Below are 18,800 nucleotides of genomic sequence, written 5' to 3' on the forward strand. Positions count from 1 at the left end.
TCACAGCACAGTAGAGGGGAGATAAGCGGGTAGCAGACACAGATTTAAGGTGTTAATACCTAAACGGAATGGGCCGAATATCGGCACTACTCCAAATTGCTTCATTTCAAAGTTATCAGTTTTGAGACGTCCTTTCTGAGTAGCTTGATTATCCCCCTGGGTAGTGAAAATGAAACGGTCTGTGCAAAAATAACAATTAAGAATCATTAAGAGCTTATCAAGACATTTGACAAAAAGCTTTGTGTAAAATTCTTATATTGTGTTTGGAATAGTGTACGATGGCTTTTTTCCTTCAAATGACAGTATTACTCATCCCAAGTTTAAGCAGTGTATTTTAAATATCTCTTTAAAGTCTAATGTAGCAAATCATGGCTTTGGGCTTCCAAACATTATAGCACAGCGCAGTAATGTGACCATTCACTCGGCGTAAAAGCTGAACGCTTTGAAGTCATCTTTCATTTCCCGAAGACACGGGACTCTTCTAGACTGGTGCAAAGTGTGCGTTTCTTGCTTTTCGTATTTCGTATTCTCTGTACTTTCATCCCAGTTCATCCCATGCAATGCACAAGCTGTTGAACAATGCCTACCTTCCCCTAATTATAAACTCAGATTGGTCCATTTTTCACATTTTCAATTGTCCATGTATTTTTCTTCTTAGAGACACCCAAATCTTGAGTTAATACAGATAATTTTCAAGCTCTTTTTATTTTGTTTAATAAAGAAATGTAATTGGTTGACACTGACAGAACTGAAGACTTTGAGGTAAACAGATGAAAAGGCCCAAACCTCAGGAGAGCATCGTGAACGTCACACGCCTGCTTGATTTGTTGGCCATGAGTCAAAAAGCAGCTCCTTTCAAATCGTTTTACCCATAGAATTTATTGCATCATTATATTCATTTTTTTTTTTGTATACATAATTGTAAGCTAGTAGAATAATCATCATGTGTATAGTGTTTGTTTTTAAAGCATAATGTGTGTAAGTCAGGGGAGGATGTCACAGAGGGGGGCCTCATCAGCGTCTTCTGACGGACACACTCGGGTCAAGGAAACAACAGGACTCGAAGCGCCTCGTCTGAAGGAGGAGCCGAGAGGGACGGGGCAAGGCAGTCGGGGCTTGTTCTCGTTACCGAAGAGACGGACGGGATGTGGCTCCTCTGCCTTTTCACTAAAGATAACAGAGAGAACTTCAGAACATCTCAAGAACCAGCCACTCAGAGACATCCTCGGCGTGGGACATACGGGGGACCTCCCAGTAAGAGGCGGACAGAGACACCGGTGCCGAGAGGTCAGATCAGGACGAAGGGTCCCAGAGAATATGGGCACACTGCGACTAGAGGGCTTGGAAACGTACGGATCGAATAGCCCGTTCAGGTTGTATTTTATCGCTTGGCTGACTTGGAGTTCGTTCTCAATTTCGGTTCTAGTAGTGTTAGCCGGGTCGTCCTTGGATCTCCCTGGATGAACTTGATTTCACTACGGATCTAGAGTTAATTCACCTCCAGGTTTTTAATACCGTCGGAAGCGTCAAGATGCTAATTGATTGAAACGCGGTTCACCCTCCTCATTGTCCTCCTGTAATTAACTTCTCCTCGTCAAGGTTCTCTCTCGTTCATCTTAAAATGGATGGCTTTGAAACACGAGGACGGTAGCGTAGCAGCGAGGCCACCTTCTCCTCCGCTAAAACGATGCCATTTCCTCCCTTTTCCCCTGCGAACTGAATTGCCAATTACCTCCGCCGAGCCTGCCATTATTCATCAATTCCTAATGCAATCAGTAGTCCATAACACGTTCAATAAATCTGCAGCAAAAAACGTTCCTTCCTCCTTCCCCGGCACACAATGATCGCGGCCGGACGCAGTCGGGTCACTCCGCTGGGGATTGGGGGAAAGAGCGCCCCCTCGTGGTCGTGCCGTCCTCAGTGGTACAGCTTCCTCTGGTGGCCCGGGAGGGTCATTTCTCCCACACCTGCTCCCCTGCGATGTAGGTGGACCGCACATTGAGGGCGTCATCCAACAGCACGAAATCTGTCCGCACAGAGAGAAACGGAGAGGTGAGGACCGAGGGAACATTGTGCATCACCGCCGGTTCCATCAGTCCAGTGAAACCGTTCCCTGCACCCCCCACTACTCACCAGCGTCAGTGCCGTAGTCCAGAGTGCCCTTCTGGTGGCTCAGGCCAAGCAGCTGGGCCGGGTGCAGGGAGGCGGCCTCGAGCGCAGACTCCACCGTGCAACCTGGGAGAGAGGGACCCGACAGAAAGACCGTCACACAAGAACAGGACTGCGATCCCAGAGTATTGCTGTGATTGAACACCGGGGAAGGCAGAGCTGGAAGGGGCCACAGAGAGGGCTGTGAGGGCCACGCTCACCGGAGGCCTGCCGGAAGTGTCTGACACACATGTCCATCGTCGCAATGCTGCCACTCAAAGTCTTGGTTCCTTGGGGAGGGGAAAAAAGAAGAAACAAAATGGATGACCGTCTGCAGAAAGGAGCCAGTGAGCAATACCTTATTTCTGGCAATTGGGTGGGGGGTTTCTTAGCTTGGCTCTCTGTTACAGCCCTTGAGCGCTTACGGGACCGATGAGGACAACGCACGGCTGTCTTCTTCAAGTGGATGTCGTAGAATTTGCAGTGGATCAAAATTAAATAAGTCATCCTATAAAAAAAGGCATCAAATATGGCCCCTAAAACAGAACCGAGAAAAATAAAACCCTCCCAGACCTGCGACGTAAGCGTTGAGGCCGTCGATCTCGATGACCTGCTGCCCCAGGGTGTGGCGTCCCGGTGGCAGTCCCATGGCGGTGATGGCGTCCGTCACCAGGACCAGGCCTGTGGGGAGACATCGGCTGAGACCCTGACGCCCAGAACCACAGAACCTAACCCCCCTGCCCCCAACGTGTTGAGTAATTGTCACTTTGCTCACCTGCCGGGTGCGCGCGGTGGGCGATGCGGAGGGCGGCGGGGTTGGTGTGGATGCCGTCGGCGATCATGCCGTAGTAGACGGTGCGCCTGGGTGGCACGCGGTCACTCGTCAGCAGCCCCACGATGCCAGGGTCCCTATGGTGGAACTGGACAGACACCCACGCGGCTGGTCAGTATGCGAGACACTGTGGGGTTGTGGTTTCTGTTCTGATGAGACACGCAGTGAGGAAAGGGAAGACATGCGATCGGTTTCCATGGCTCACCGGCAGCATGGCGTTGAAGAGGTGAGTGATGAAGGTCGCACCCTCCTGTACCGCCTCCTCTGCCTGGGACAGATTGGCCACCGAGTGTCCTGCAACACAACAGGCCCGGGAATTACTTCAAAAGTTTTTCACATCAATTTTCAAACAATTAAGAACATAAGAGAGGAGCCCATTCGCCCCATCGTGCTCATTTGGAGTCCATTAATAACTAAGTGATCCAAGGATCCTATCCAGTCTGTTTTTGAATGTTCCCAAATTGTCTCTTCAGCCACATCGCTGGGGAGTTTGTTCAGATTGTGACGCCTCTCTGTGTGAAGAAGTGTCTCCTGTTTTCTGTCTTGAATGCCTTGAAGCCCAATTTCCATTTGTGTCCCCGGGTCTGTGTGTCCCTGCTGATCTGGAAAAGCTCCTCTGGTTTGATGTGGTCGATGCCTTTCATGATTTTGAAGACTTGGATCAAGTCCCCACGTAGTCTCCTCTGTTCCAGGGTGAAAAGGTTCAGTTCCTCAGTCTCTCAGTAGGACGTTCCCTTCAGACCTGGAATAAGTCTGGTTGCTCTCCTCTGAACTGCCTCTAGAGCAGCGATATCTTTCTTGAAGTGTGGAGCCCAGAACTGTCCACAGTATCCAGATGAGCTCTAACTAGTCCATTGTACAGTCTGAACATCACTGCCCTTGTTCTCAATTCTACACTTTTGACAATATACCCTAACATTGCGTTTGCCTTTTTTATTGCTTCCCCACATTGTTTGGATGGAGAAAGTGAGCAGTCCACGTAGACTCCTAGGTGGACATTTTTGTTACCTGCATGTAATACCTTGCACTTGTCCACATTGAATTTCATCTGCCAGGTGTCGGCCCACACCTGAATATTATCTAAGTCCCTTTGAATAGCCTGTGCTGCTGAGATTGTATCTGCTGAGCCACCCATTTTAGTATCATCTGCAGATTTGACAAGTTTGCTAACTATCCCAGAGTCCAGATCATGAATATAGATTAGAAAAAGCACAGGCCCTAGTACTGATCCCTGTGGAACTCCACTAACAACCTCACTCCAGTTAGAAGTGACTCCTCTAATCGACACCCTCTGTTTCCTATACATCAACCAGTTCATAATCCATCTACTTACATTACCCTGAATGCCTACAGCTTCCAAATTTAGGATCAATTATGTGTGCTGCCCTGGTCAGCTCACCCAGAGACACCGTGATGCCCCTCTGGACCAGCTCCCGGATCACCTCCCTGCTGTTGGGCAGCTCGGGGGCCAGCGTCACGATGCCGACGTTGTCCAGGTGGCCGTAGGTGTCCAGCAGGTCCCGGGTGCCACCGTTCTGGAAACTGCGCAAGTATTGTTCAGGGTGCGCTCCTTTCTTCTCCAGGCTGATGAAGGGGCCCTCCAGGTGAACTCCTATACAGAGACACAAGGTGTGATATTTAAATCTAAAGAAATATAATTTACTCCTGAGTATTTGCTAAAAGGGAGTAACTTCATCCTACATTAACTGGACACAGATCATGGTACACAGACACACTAGTCATTGCCAGATATTATATACTGTTTATAACTCCATCTCTCCAGCCAAATCCCATTGCAGACTCTTAAGTTAGGTCCATTGAGCTCACTGATGTCTTCAAGTGTCTTCCACACTGTGGATTATGGACAGATCAATAAGTTGTGACCTTGGAAAAGCATTCTGAGGAATAAATTCAGTTTCTGGCGTTTATAATTAAAGGTATCCCTACACTGTAAATGTATGGCTACAGTGGAACAGGTTCGATGTTTACTGTAGGCCCAGTAAGCACGAGACAATTTTGTGTGGCTGTAATTTAAGCATTTCCTGAATGCCTGTTATACAGACTAAAAACAGCTCTTACCCACAACCCCCGCACCTTCAATGCCACCATCGTGAACCGAAATCTCTGGAAGCACCTTGGGAACAAGAGGAGAATGGTCAAAAGTGGGACAACAGGGACTGGGGAGATTTATATTTTTATCAGTATTATTATTACTACAGGTTGGTATATTTTTCATATCTTTAATTTCATTGCTCTTTAAAATCAACTGAAAGGCTCTACTCACAACTTTCCGTGTATGGTTGCAAGATAGCAATTACCAAGACTGGTCATGGATTCGGAGAAATCACCTTGTGGTAGATATGAGCGGGTGAGGTCACTAGCGTGGGACAGAAGGAGGTGACGCCGTGGGCCAGGATCTTCTTCGCCACCAGAGCCACCCCTCCTTTGACATCATCGGTGGCCTGGGAGAAGTCGATACCATAGCCTCCTGGAGCAGAAACAGCGAGGGGAAGAGGGATAAGATGCTTCCTTCCTTTTTTAAAAACTAATATCTGACATTAATTTCCTCTCTCTCCTACCTGACCATTATGAGTCTATTATGTGTTTATTTTAATCTTTATTGAAGGTTAATAATCTATTCTGGTACTTTACTCATGAAAACCCAGTGTTACCACAATTAAGCATTACTTTCTAGAATTTGTAGTCCAAGGACAGGACTGCCATCTACTGGTTCAACAAGTTCAGAGCAGCCCAATTCCCTAAGAGCAGCCCAACCTCCTCTGTTCACCCTGGAAGAGACCACGTGGGGACATGATTCAAGTCTTCAAAATCATGAAAGGCTTCAACCACATCAAACCAGAGGAGCTTTTCCAGATCAGCAGGGACACACGCACCCGGGGACACAAATGGAAATTGGGCTTCAAGGCATTCAAGACAGAAAACAGGAGACACTTCTTCACACAGAGAGGCGTCACAATCTGAACAAACTCCCCAGCGATGTGGCTGAAGAGACAATTTGGGAACATTCAAAAACAGACTGGATAGGATTCTTGGATCACTTCGTTATTAATGGACACCAAACGAGCACGATGGGGCGAATGGCCTCCTCTCCATTGGACACTTTCTTATGTTTTAACATCCCCTCCACCAGCCATATTTGAACCAATCATGGGAGGTCTTGGGCCCTTCTGCCCCTGCTGGTCACCTCCACACCCCAGAAAGTGAGTGCAGTCAGATTGTACCTCTAGACTTTGTCCTGTGCACGGGGTGACAGTTCTCCAAGAAGACCCCCACCACCGCACAACCAAGAAGAGACAAGGCCTCACCATTGATCTGAACATCGATGAACCCAGGGGCGATGATTCTGTCCTGACAATCCACCTGGGTGTCTGCGAACCCCTCCTCGTCGAAGAACAGCTTCTCTGGGTTCAGAATCTTCCCCTCTCGCACCCAGAGGTCCTCCCTGGCGCCCAATGGAGAAGAGGTTAGACTTGGAGATCGGACAAACCCAGGATAGACAGACCAGGCTACAGTCCGGTCACACGCACCTCTGCAGCCGATGGTCTTTCAGGATCCTGCAGTTTACAAACTGTGTGATTGGCGCCTCAGAGACCGATCGATTGGAAGGCATCGTTCCCTGGAAACCTCTACACACCTGCTGGAGGAAAACAAACAAACAGATACAGTTCTACACTAGACCCAGAAGTCAAATATACCCTCTTAAATATGCTGGCATGTTGCATTACCAAAAGTAGATTGGGTCAAATGAGGCACAGTGCTTGGTCAACAGGTGTCACTGTTTCCTAACCTTACCCTCAGTGAGAGAAGGTCTACGAGTCCCAGCTCTTATTGATATCGGTTGTGTCATATTCATAGAGTCATAAACCATTTACCAGCAAATACATTTACGTCTTGTTTTTCTCCCAATATGATAAAGTAACCAAACGATATGTTAAGTGTCACAATATTCTCTGAACTGTACAGGCTGTTAAAGCTTTAGGATTTTAGTTTTGCTTTTCCTGTCATAAAAGTCAGCACTAACAGTACTTTCATATCCTGTAAGAGAGGGATCATGTGGGAATGCGGGGCAGAAAACGGCAATTATTGGGTGGATAATAATGACTCACAATTTGGCAGGGCTGCAAACATTGATAAAAGTGGGGAAATCAACTCTGTAATGGAATTGAATCTCATTCTTCACAACACTAAAACTAAAACCAAAACCAAAGGCAGAACTGTCTCAATCAATCAAGCAGATAGTGACCTTTATGCCAAGTGTGAGGTGGCTTCAGATTGCAATCACAATCACACGGGGTGTGTACATACCCTATTACACTACAATAAAGCACAGCAGTGCATTCATTCAGAGATAAACTGAGAACCTTTGACTGTCTTCAGTGGACAACTAATCCTGCATGTCCCTGACTGCACATACTACACAGGAAATATATATATCTCGATTTGGTTTATTCTCTTTTTTTACACAGCTGTGTTCTTCACAATCTTGATGCAATAGCGTGATTGAAGTTATATAAACGCATTGAAGTGAATCAGTTATTTTTTTGTTGTTTTGTTAGAAGAAAACAACAATTTTTAGAGGCATAGCTGGTGTCTCCAGACAATAAAGCATATGGTTACAAGTGAATAATGATTACTGTACCTCTGAATTGCATTTACAAGGGTCCCCTGGAGCAGCTGTGCAGAGACATACCGCGGTTCTGCTGACTCTGCAGAAACACATGAACTTTACATTCAGAAACGGACAGACAACACCCCCGCCAAGTTATCTAGCCAAAGTAAAAGTGCGATTCGTATTGCAAGATCAACTACAGTGGGTTGCATGTATAATCAATGACACGGGCTTTTCCGTTTCCCCTGTCCGTACCCCTCCGCTCCGGCTCGCCTGCGTGTGTCTGCGCCGCTTCGCTCCCCGAGGCCGCGTCGTCAGCTGATCGGCAGTGTTTCCTGAAGCGCGCCGCCGGCCAATCAGAGGAGAGCTCTGTCTGTCGTCACAGCTGTGGCAACATTGTTATTTAAAGACACAGTGATGGAAACAGTTTCTGTACGTACGAGCCGAGATACATCCCCCTCTCTCTCTGTCTCCCTCTCTCTCTCTCTCTCTCTCTCTCTCCCTCTCCCTCTGCCTCTCTCTCTCTCTCTGTCTCTCTCCCTCTCTCTCTCTCTCCCTCTCCCTCTGCCTCTCTCTCTCTCTCTGTCTCTCTCCCTCTCTCTCTGTCTCTCTCTCTCTCTATCTCTCTCCCTCTCCCTCTCTCTCTCTCTCTCCATCTCCCTCTCTCTCTGTCTCTCTGTCTCTCTCTCTCCCTCTCCCTCCCTCTCTCTCTCTCTCTCTCTCTCTATCTCCCTATCTCTCTCCCTCTCTCCCTCTCTCTCTCTATCTCTCCCTCTCTCCCTCTCTCTCTCCCTCTCTCTCTATCTCTCTCCCTCTCTCTATCTCTCTCTCTCTCCCTCTCTCTCTCTCTCTCTCTCTCTCCCTCTCTCTCTCTCTCTGTCTCTCTCTCTCCATCTCTCTCTCTGTCTCTCTCTCTCTCTATCTCCCTATCTCTCTCCCTCTCTCCCTCTCTCTCTCTATCTCTCCCTCTCTCCCTCTCTCTCTATATCTCTCTCTCTCTCTCTCTCTCTCTCTCTATATATATATATATATATATATATATATATATATATATATATATATATTACAAGCACTCAAGTTTTAACATGTAAACACCATTCAAACGGGGAAAAGGGACACCTGTCTTGCAGAGGAGGGTTATATTACAGAGTGGCAGTAGCTCTGGGCCCCGGAGTCTTCAAAGACCCCCAACCAGAACATGAAGTCAGTGTTTAGAGGTGCTGAGTCTGATGCGTCAGTGCTGTATTCGAAGCAGCAGTGTGGAGTAAGGTTAGGGCTTTGCATAAAACATATGAAGTGATTTCTCTTTGGTTTTCATCTTAAAGTACTGAAGTTTAAGTGTAATGCATCCAACTAAGTGCTTATGAATGTTGAGCTAATGTTTTGGTTTTGGTGTAATATTTGTTTTCAATACAGCACTAATGCAACAAACTAAGACGTTCTGGAGGAGGGCACACTCCCTGAATGCTCCAGTAAAAGCCCAGATGAATAAATCGATATATGTAATAAAAATGTGCTATAGTGTCAGTCATCCTTGATAAGGGCATCTGCTAAGAAATATACCATAATAAGCGCATTTAGTTATTAGTTATTTAGCCTTTCTTTAGCAATGCACGTCAATGGTGCAAAGCTTTCTGTTGCCATAACAAACAGTCTATTTGCCCATGAAGTGTATTTATAGCTGAATATATAAATTTTCAGAGGAATGTCATCACAAGGTGTTGTTGGAATTCACTGCACTTGGCTTCCAGGCTTACATTGAAATAAAAAAATGTCAGGTAGAATTGGAGCCAACGTTGGTCTGCAATAACTTGTTCCCGCGCCAGGAGAGGAGAGTCATACCGCTGTGCTGCAAATGTGATATTATGCAGAAATCTGTTAATACTTAGTATAGCACTTGGCCTCTGTTGAGTGATAATATGACAACATAGTTTTCAGTAAGAAAAGGCTCGATAATTGATATGGATTCAAATTCATACTGTATTTATACTGTATGATTTTACTATGTTTTTACCACATTTTTAACCATGTCTTTAACAAAGATTGTCCTACATTTCATCCTTATTTGTATAATGATTATACCATATTCATACCTCATTGTTACCATGCTACACCATATCACTCTTTACTATATTTTACCATGTCTTATCACACACTGTTATCAATGATAATGCAGTGGTAGTATAATAGCATGTACATTAGTGGCTGTGGGGCCCTGTCAGTTATGTATATGTGCCTCAGAGACAGTGACATTACAGTATGTAGTTTAGTAATAGTAGGGTGTGTAGCTTACAATCTGTTTATGTATCAGTCATTATGTCATTAAAGTGTGGTATTTGCAAAGAAGACGACCGCACACACACACACACACACTGACTGACAAACACACACAGACCAGTGGTGCCGTGGTAATGTAATAAGCAGGTTTATTATATACGGTATGGACCAAAGAAAAGGCTGTGTCCCATATGACACCCATGTGGCCCCTACAACATGCCTGTGTCCCCAACAACACACCACCCTCCACCACTTTAATGACTGAAAGTCTGATGCACTAACAGATTGTAACCTGTATAAATTACTATTACTTAAGTACATACTGTAACATCACCATTTCTGACATAGCAGAACAGACAGACGCTAACCTGCCTGCTATGATACAACTGTTGCACTTTCACGGATGCAGACATTACTAATTCTAACACATTGTCTTTCCTTATTGGGCTTGTATTTGCATATTATAAAGGGGTTATGATGCAACAACAGCTTAATTACTCTTGGGGCTATTTCCATTGTATTATCAATAATAATAATAATAATAATAATAATAATAATAATAATAATAATAATAATAATAATCTTATACTAATTTACATACTGTCATGAAGATTAACATTCCTGGTATTATACTATATATTAATTTTACTTACTATTGCTGATGTATACTACTGGAATACATACTATACTGTGTGCAGTATAACCTAAATTATACAGTACTACTACTTCTATTGCAAACTAACACTGAGTGTGGAGGGCCGTGGGTTCAATCCCAGGTGGGGGCACTGCTGATGTACCCTTGAGCAAGGTACTGTACCTAGATTGCTCCAGTAAATGCCCAGCTGTATAAATGGGTAAAACGTAAAAATAATGTCATATACTGTACAAAAGTTCAGTTACCCTGGATAAGGGTGTCTGCTAAGAAATCAAGTAATAATAATAATAATAATAATAATAATAATAATAATAATAATAATTAACCTAGAATACAATAAGACATCAATACAAATAATATAGTGCTGGCTAGCCACTCATCACTATAGATATGTATGATTTCTTTTGAGAATTAAAATAAATGCTTAGAAACTGAAGATGCTGGCCTTCTTTTAAATTAACACTCATACACCATGTTACAAACGCCATTACCTCACTGATGCTCTTTAGTTAGTGATGCTTCTTTCCATTCAGACATGGTGTATAAATCATAGAGGGATGCTTGATTTAAATGTCCCTGTCTTAAATAACTGTACAGTGAACTATCCCAAATGTGTCTGAACCGATAGCTGACTGTCAGTTACCTGAAGGGTCTTCATGATGATTTAGCATGTCAGCGTTACCTGTCTGCTCCAACATGTCAGCACCTTTTAATATGACATGAATAATTCTGGAGAGGAAAATGCAGAAGTGTCAGTCGTACACTTTCGTGTTACTATATCATTAATCTTTATTGTCTCGCCCTGATGCACGGTTTACTGTTTATTTTGCATCATGTGCATTGAGAACATATGTAAAGGCTGATCAACATACAAGTTTACAACATGACTAAGGTGCAAAAGAGGGCAGATTCACGGGTAATACTTAAACGCACCGGTTTACGGCAATTTTTGATATCAGCAATTCCCATTAGTATGCATTGTTTTATATCGTTTCTGATATGAGCAAATTCTAGTTCTGACATCAAACATGCGACACAATTGCAAACATCAAGAGTTGAACTGCGATGCCACTAATCTGACGCTGAAGCGTGGAGGCGGCCGGTCTGCGGGGCGGGGCGCTATAAACGAGGCGGCGCTGCGGAGTAATGAATGGGACAGACGGGGCGGGCAGTTATCCTGGCAGGTCTCAAATGAAGGCGGCTCGGATCCGCAGTTTGCGCGCAGTTTGCGGGCAGTTTGCAGGCAGTTTGCCCTGGCAGTGAGTGTCTGAGCCGGCAGCGCTGTGACTGCGAGGGCGCACGCATGTCTCCAGCTGCGAGCGCATTCCTGCACACACCGTCTCCGGGCTGCTGGGACAGTCCCTTTGTGCTCGCTGAGGTAAGAAAGAGGGACAATAAATCTGTCCTGTCTCTCTTTTTTTTCCGTTTTCTTTTTTGGTGGGAACTAGTTTACGTTTCTATGCAGGGAAAGATGTTACACTTCAAGGCACTTGGTGGGATTTGAGCTGCCCAGCAAAGGGACTGGGATTGTAGTTGTATTTCGGTGACTTGCGAGCTTCACAACTGTACAAGTTTCTGTTATCGTGAATTGAAGTGTTTGTTGGCTCTAATGTCATACATTAGACAACAAACGGACACCTAGAAGCCGTAAACAATACATCCCAACGTTTCTCTGGAGAACAATGCAAACGTGTGTACCCGGCGGACGGATGGCAACTGTATCTATATGTGTAATAACTGAGCTGCGCAGCCAGGCTGTTGTGATGCAGCTGTAGTTGTGCTACAGTGATAATAAGCAGCTGCCTTTGTAGTTGCGCATCAATGTCGCCGGGGTTTGTTTTTATCTCTGTCGGCTGCCCTGTTATGCACGGTACACTGCCATGTTATGGTCGGGTTCGCGTAGATTTCCGCAGTTTTGCGCAGACCTGCAGCATCCCACCGATCCCATTGGTGGAGCCGCGCAGAACTGCGGACATCTGCGCTGCAAGGACACAACCTTAGATGCTCGGCTTATGTTGAGTATTATGAAGTAGTTCTTGTGAATGGTGTCATTGCTTATGTCACCATTTAATAACTGCACATGTCTTTTATGTATTTATGTGTGTATTGAACGTCTAGTGTGGTTTGTAAACTCTAGATCTGTGTCCTGATGAATATTCCCATCCCTGAGCACTTCCAATCCGCATGTATAGAGTAAGCCTTTCTATTGCCTTATACAAACTGGAATATTATAACATCGTCCCATTGCAATGATCGCTTGTGTAGACTGACCATCAAACAAGATGTATACAAAGGTTACAGGTTACAAAGTGGTATGCAAAGGCAGTGCATGCATTTTGGTGAAATCAGGAGTGCTGTACAGGACTGATCAGCCCTTGGTTGTGTGTGTGGCCAGGCAAGCTGCTTGTGCACTGTAATCCAGCATTTCCCAAACTCTCAGGGGGTCCTCGGAGACGGCCTCGAGACCCAGCCGCCAAGCACAATAGTGACCGGCCAAGCATAATAATGCTCTGAGCAAACATTCTCGCCCTGTATGTGTTTTAAAAGTTAGTGCTGGAAACCGAATGCCTCGGACTTAGGAGCTCATATCCCTGAGTGTTCATCTGGTTGCTCATATAAAGTGCTGACCACAGCCAGCGTGACACAGATATAGTCTCCCAATTTGAATGTGACCTATATATTCACACAGGGTTGATCACATAGCTTTCACTCTGATTTTGTCAGTGTAGGGGTGTAGGCGCTCGGTTGACTCGGAAAAGAGCAGCCTTAAGTACAGATGAATGACAACCTCTGATTAAGGGAGCGTCCCAAGGCCACTGTGAATACACGGTGTGCGACTAACTGGCAAAAACAATCTCCAGCTGCTCCTCTCTAGCCTCTTAACTAAACGGTGTTTTCAAAACGGAACTGGGTATTGCCGTACTAGATCCGTCAGCGATTCAAAGAGTTGACAGATTCATTATTTTCTCTTCTCCAGTGTCAGATGCCTGCAGCAGTGCTGAGCTGGACTAGTATGACAAACTTTGTGAACCTGACCCTACCTTGCAGTTCTCCGAATATAGACGTTTCTTTCCTTCAATCTACACTCATGAGCCACTGGAGAATTGTTTTGTGAAATAATGTTTCTAATTAGCGTCCAATAAGGATGAAACAAACAAGACCTTTGTAAATTCGAACTCCAATCCATATCGAAGACCTTTATCTGAGCCACTAACTCTAACCAAGATGGTGGCATCCCATGCTCTGATTTACACTGCTACTTGTCAGGCTGTTCTGAGTCACTGTTTTCTCTGCTGAACAAGACTTTGTCCTGCTTTGATCTGTCAGTAGTGACAACGCCTGTAAAACCACAAGGATAATCCTGCTAACAACTGCACTTTTGTTTAATTTCTGTTGTTGTTGCCTGGAGGGTCTAACTGTGTAATCAATTAGAGCCTAGCTTAATTTATACCTATATGGATTAAAACTACAGTGTAGAGTTACAAAGGAGGTCAAGCTATTTTACCCGTATTTAGTGTTTTTTTGCTACTACTCGGTTAAAGCAGTTCATTCGTCCGTTTCTCAAATAATTGTTTTCTTAAAGGGTCGTTTTGTTCCGTGTTCCCACGAGAAGCGCAGCGGAAAAGAGGAATTTCTGTTCTCCTGTTTTCTCCCTGGCAACTATTGTACGTCAATGAAGTCGACGCAGTGAATCGCACAATTTTGTCTGGACTTAGGGTTTGTGTTTCTGTACTAGTATTTAGTATTTGTGTTTGTTGTGTGTGTTGTTTTTGCACTGATTCCCAAGATGCACAGCCCGGATTACTTCCAAAGATATTTCATAAGCTTTCAAATTGCTAGTTTTCCTGTTAATTAAAATAGAATTTGACTGCTACCTCGACTCATTAGAAGAAATAGAAGCTTGGAATCGCTGACTGACCTTGATGCGGATGTGATCCTAACCGGTGTGATTAATTAGTAGGGATGAAAGGATTTCAATTATTTTATCAGGAGTGCATCAGTGCTAATTTATACACCGACTAGCACTGTGCTACCTGATTAGCCTGAATCATCTTTCCGGGAATGACTACTGTAAATGGTAAATGATGGTAATTATGGGGTTTAATTCTGCATTCAATTGAAGTGTCCTAAATATATTCGGATTGCTTTTTGTAGAAGATGTGTGAAGGAGAGCATGTTTTTTTTTTCTCCCTCTCATTTCCAATCAAAGATAATGGTAAAGAAATATAATAAAATAGGCCTGCTAGGTTTTTATAATTATCTGATCAAGTAACAATTAGAATTATTATAAAATGTGTTCCTATAAATAGTCTCAACATGTGTGGAAATGGGCTATCCAACATGATGGATGCAGATGTATGTGTATATACAGTCCCCTCCAAAAGTATTGGCACCCTTGATAAAGATGAGTGAAAAAGGATGTACAAAACTAAACACAATGAGCTGTATTGAACTTTCCAACATGTGGAATATATTGTACCACCCAAACCATTTTTCTAGCTGTACACAGGGGAAAGATACACACACATCCTCTACCAGGCAGGTTTACCACTTTCCCACTGCTTTTGAACATCTTACCCTGTTAACACAATGTTGCCACAACATTGTAGCAACGTAATATTGTTAATATTACGTTTCAATGCGTTTCAGTAATGTTGTGGCAGTGTGTGTTAGCAGGGTAGTTATTGCCCTAATAGTGGTACGTGCCACATCCTGACTGGTCAACAGCCATTTGTCTCTTTTCAATTGTGAGTCCTTTGCCTTTCCCAATGTCGATGGGTGACAAAGGGATTTAACAAGTGTGTTGCGTCATTTTTAAATCCCAGTGAAACCGGAAGCCACGGAAGCTCACAATACAGTTCTTTAAGGCTGAAATGTACTTAAAAAAAGGTAGAATGTTAAAGCAGATTTAATATGGTTTGATTTTTATTTATAAGAATGTTTAGGGGTGCAAATTTGACGCCTGTCTTTTTGAGGAAAAACAAATACTTGTTATAAATAAATGTTTTCTGTAAGCAATTGTATTTGTATAAAAGAATATAGTTTTCTCATATTGGTGAGCATAAAATATCTCGCTACCAGTGTTTATTTTATCTTTATCAAGAGTGCCAATACATTTGGAGGTTACTGTGTGTGTGTGTGTGTTTGTGTATTTGTGTGAATGAAGTAATGAATGCAGTTGATGTAGATGAACGTCAGTCATATTAAAGGCAGGGTTTTGATCTGTGTAGTCTGTATAGGTCACATGACGGATGGTGTCCTCTGCTCCATATGCTCTGTGTTCGTCTTGCTAATGCAGCCGTATGGCACATCAAAGTCTGTTCGCCTAATTAGGGGAGTGTGCTTAATGTTATATATGGTTTTTCATTAGAACTTGGTTTCGGATGGGGATTGCTCAGTGTTTTTAAATGGAAATGAAACCTAAAGGCCCATCGGGAAACCCCACCGCAGAGCAGTCGCTGAGCCGCGCTGGTCTGATCTCTGAAGGCCAGCATCTTTAGCTCAGGAAAGGTCATTAAAGGGCTCCTTTAGATCGTCTGCATTCTCTTTCATGTCCTTTCAAGCCCGCTTCCTGTCCTATTCTGGGGGCTCTGCGTCAGGCAGCGCTATCGCTCGGTGAAGACGGCTGTTTGCTGTGGTTACTGACCGGTCTAGCCGAGTGCGCCAGCCGCTTTTCAGTTTCGGTTGGCGTTGAGGAAGTGTGGTGAGAGGGCAATTTCGCCGTACACAGTTGATGTTCTGAAGTACATTGGTGAAGCTTTGTGTAGCAATTGTAATCCCCCCCCTTCCCACACACACACACACATCCCTATTAAATTTCCCCTGTCCCATCTGGAGTCACAGTCTGGTTGTCCTGGAACGGGCAGCTACAGTAAAGCACAGTAATATCGCTGACTGTGAACAATGTGGCCACCGATTGCTACAAACTCGCACAACAGGATCTGAAATGTGTTAGAGATTAACTGCTCCCCCGGCCGAAGATACTAAGAGTAAACGTGTGAGGAGGAGCCAGTATTGGCCAGTGTTCGAGACGGGGAGTTGGCAGGCTGCGAAGGCCTGAGCCAGAAAGCGGATCCTTCTCTTCCTCTGCTATCCCTGTGGATGAATTAAAGCTTTTGTTTGGGACGAATGCAAATTTTTGGTTCGCCTTCTGTGTGTGTCTCTGAAAGAGTGAATGTTCAGGCTACATGACCCAACTGTTGGCTTAATAATTGCTGGTTGTGGTTTATAACGCCCTGGGAACAAACAATGTATTGACCGTTTTTGCTTTATGTTTATAAAGAAGAGAATTCTTGTTGGTTTTTAATGTTAACTGCGCTGTCGTGAGATATTACACTGCTCGGTGTCCTAAAAGGTTAGTCAATCAAAATTCCTGTGCTCATCCAGTTCTTTGTGCCAAAATAAATTCATTGCGATTCGTTTGCCTTGCTTTTTAAAGACATCTGAGAGTCATTTGGAGGAAAGAAAGGCTTGATTTAATGAGGGACCTGCTACTCGCTGAAAATGTACCAACATGTGGATTAATGACGTGAGTTAATTCTACAGAGCACTATTCTGATTCCACCGAGCTCATGTCCAACGAAAGCCAAACTGGAGCTGAGAACTAAATCTGCAATACTAGATAGGGATCTAGGGAATCTGCTGGCCCTGACCTGGGGGACTGTACTTGGCAGTGAAGTCAAATTGAAGAGGTGTGCTCGGCCAGAAGCCATGCAAAATAAAGTCAAGACATCGCCATTTTAGTGTTATTGTAGCAAAACGAATGTCTCTAGACTGAATGTTAATAGACCACGGTTCAGTGTTTAGTAATTAGCCTGAATTGCTACAGTATTTATGTACACATGTAGTCGGCAGGCAGGAATATCGGTTTCAGTGTGTGCAGCTAGTGAAATGCAAAACCCGAGGGATGAGAATCAATCAACCGATCAATCCATAAATCTTTATTTCTCTTCACACCGTTCACAAAGGAAACACACCAGAGCCCTGAACAGAATCAGTGTTGCACCCAGTTCGAGTCAATGTACCCATGAAGTTCAGTACATTAACAACCCGTTAGGGCACAGAGGAGAGAGGAACAAAAACTCCCAGAGTAGAAAATTAATTAAGAAATCAATCCAAGGCCTAATGGCTGCCTCCACTGCAACCAAACCGACAGGGGGAGCTAGATTGCGTGACTAGTTTGCTTGATTGTGCTTTTATTTTTGTCCGGTCTTTTCTGAGAAGGTTTATGAGAGGTGCTGATTGACCCCACGCTATATTTGGAAGCCTTGGAATAATAATTATAAAATCTAAAACAATTGATCATGAATTAAAGAGGATTAACCGATTTGAAATGCATGTGAAGGACATTGATATCACCTGTGATTCCCACACGTAACACTTGCAGTCACCATCATTATTATTTTGATTATGATTACTGCTTCTGGTAGTCGTTGTATTTAAATCAGCCCTCTTAAGTAGACAGAGGGTTGTATATAAGAACATAAGAAAGTGTCCAATGGAGAGGAGCCCATTCACCCCATCGTGCTCGTTTGGTGTCCATTAATAACTCAGTGATTAAGGATCCTATCCAGTCTGTTTTTGAATGTTCCCAAATTGTCTCTTCAGCCACATCGCTGGGGAGTTTGTTCAGATTGTGACGCCTCTCTGTGTGAAGAAGTGTCTCCTGTTTTCTGTCTCGAATGCCTTGAAGCCCAATTTCCATTTGTGTCCCCGGGTGCGTGTGTCCCTGCTGATCTGGAAAAGCTCCTCTGGTTTGATGTGGTCGATGCCCTTCATGATTTTGAAGACTTGAATCAAGTCCCCACGTAGTCTCCTCTGTTCCAGGGTGAAAAGGTTCAGGTCCTCAGTCTCTCAGTAGGACGTTCCCTTCAGACCTGGAATAAGTCTGGTTGCTCTCCTCTGAACTGCCTCTAGAGCAGCGATATCTTTCTTGAAGTGTGGAGCCCAGAACTGTCCACAGTATCCACATGAGCTCTAACTAGTGCATTATACACTCACCTAAAGGATTATTAGGAACACCTGTTCAATTTCTCATTAATGCAATTATCTAACCAACCAATCACATGGCAGTTGCTTCAATGCATTTAGGGGTGTGGTCCTGGTCAAGACAATCTCCTGAACTCCAAACTGAATGTCTGAATGGGAAAGAAAGGTGATTTAAGCAATTTTGAGCGTGGCATGGTTGTTGGTGCCAGACGGGCCGGTCTGAGTATTTCACAATCTGCTCAGTTACTGGGATTTTCACGCACAACCAT

General features: G+C 44.2%; 2 protein-coding genes across 5 annotated transcripts in view; one reads left to right on the top strand and one right to left on the bottom strand.

Annotated features, from left to right (window-relative positions):
• Positions 1-698: 698 nt before the first annotated feature.
• On the bottom strand, positions 699-7,967 carry amdhd2 (amidohydrolase domain containing 2). 4 transcript variants are annotated; one of them, XM_066689395.1, is made up of 13 exons: positions 7,866-7,967; positions 7,641-7,707; positions 6,529-6,635; positions 6,307-6,443; positions 5,329-5,468; positions 5,060-5,114; positions 4,380-4,592; positions 3,186-3,274; positions 2,924-3,068; positions 2,722-2,829; positions 2,370-2,438; positions 2,134-2,235; positions 699-2,026 (listed from the first exon to the last, which is right to left on the bottom strand). In XM_066689395.1, exons 3-13 carry the CDS (start codon positions 6,609-6,611, stop codon positions 1,953-1,955), a joined length of 1,215 nt encoding a protein of 404 aa, XP_066545492.1. In that variant the 5' UTR covers positions 6,612-6,635; positions 7,641-7,707; positions 7,866-7,967; the 3' UTR covers positions 699-1,952. The 4 variants fall into 4 exon arrangements, with proteins under 4 accessions (XP_066545492.1, XP_066545494.1, XP_066545491.1 ...); XM_066689397.1 differs by having other exon boundaries at positions 6,529-6,638; XM_066689394.1 differs by lacking the exon at positions 7,866-7,967 and having other exon boundaries at positions 7,641-7,859.
• Positions 7,968-11,711: 3,744 nt separating this feature from the next.
• Positions 11,712-18,800, top strand: part of ankfn1b (ankyrin repeat and fibronectin type III domain containing 1b) — a 163,727-nt gene continuing 156,638 nt past the window's right edge. The window contains exon 1 of the mRNA XM_066689307.1: positions 11,712-11,920. The gene's annotated coding sequence lies outside the window, so the exon portion shown is untranslated. The remainder of the gene's footprint in view (positions 11,921-18,800) is intronic.

Source organism: Amia ocellicauda, chromosome 17, assembly GCF_036373705.1.
Source record: "Amia ocellicauda isolate fAmiCal2 chromosome 17, fAmiCal2.hap1, whole genome shotgun sequence".
NCBI lineage: Eukaryota > Metazoa > Chordata > Actinopteri > Amiiformes > Amiidae > Amia > Amia ocellicauda.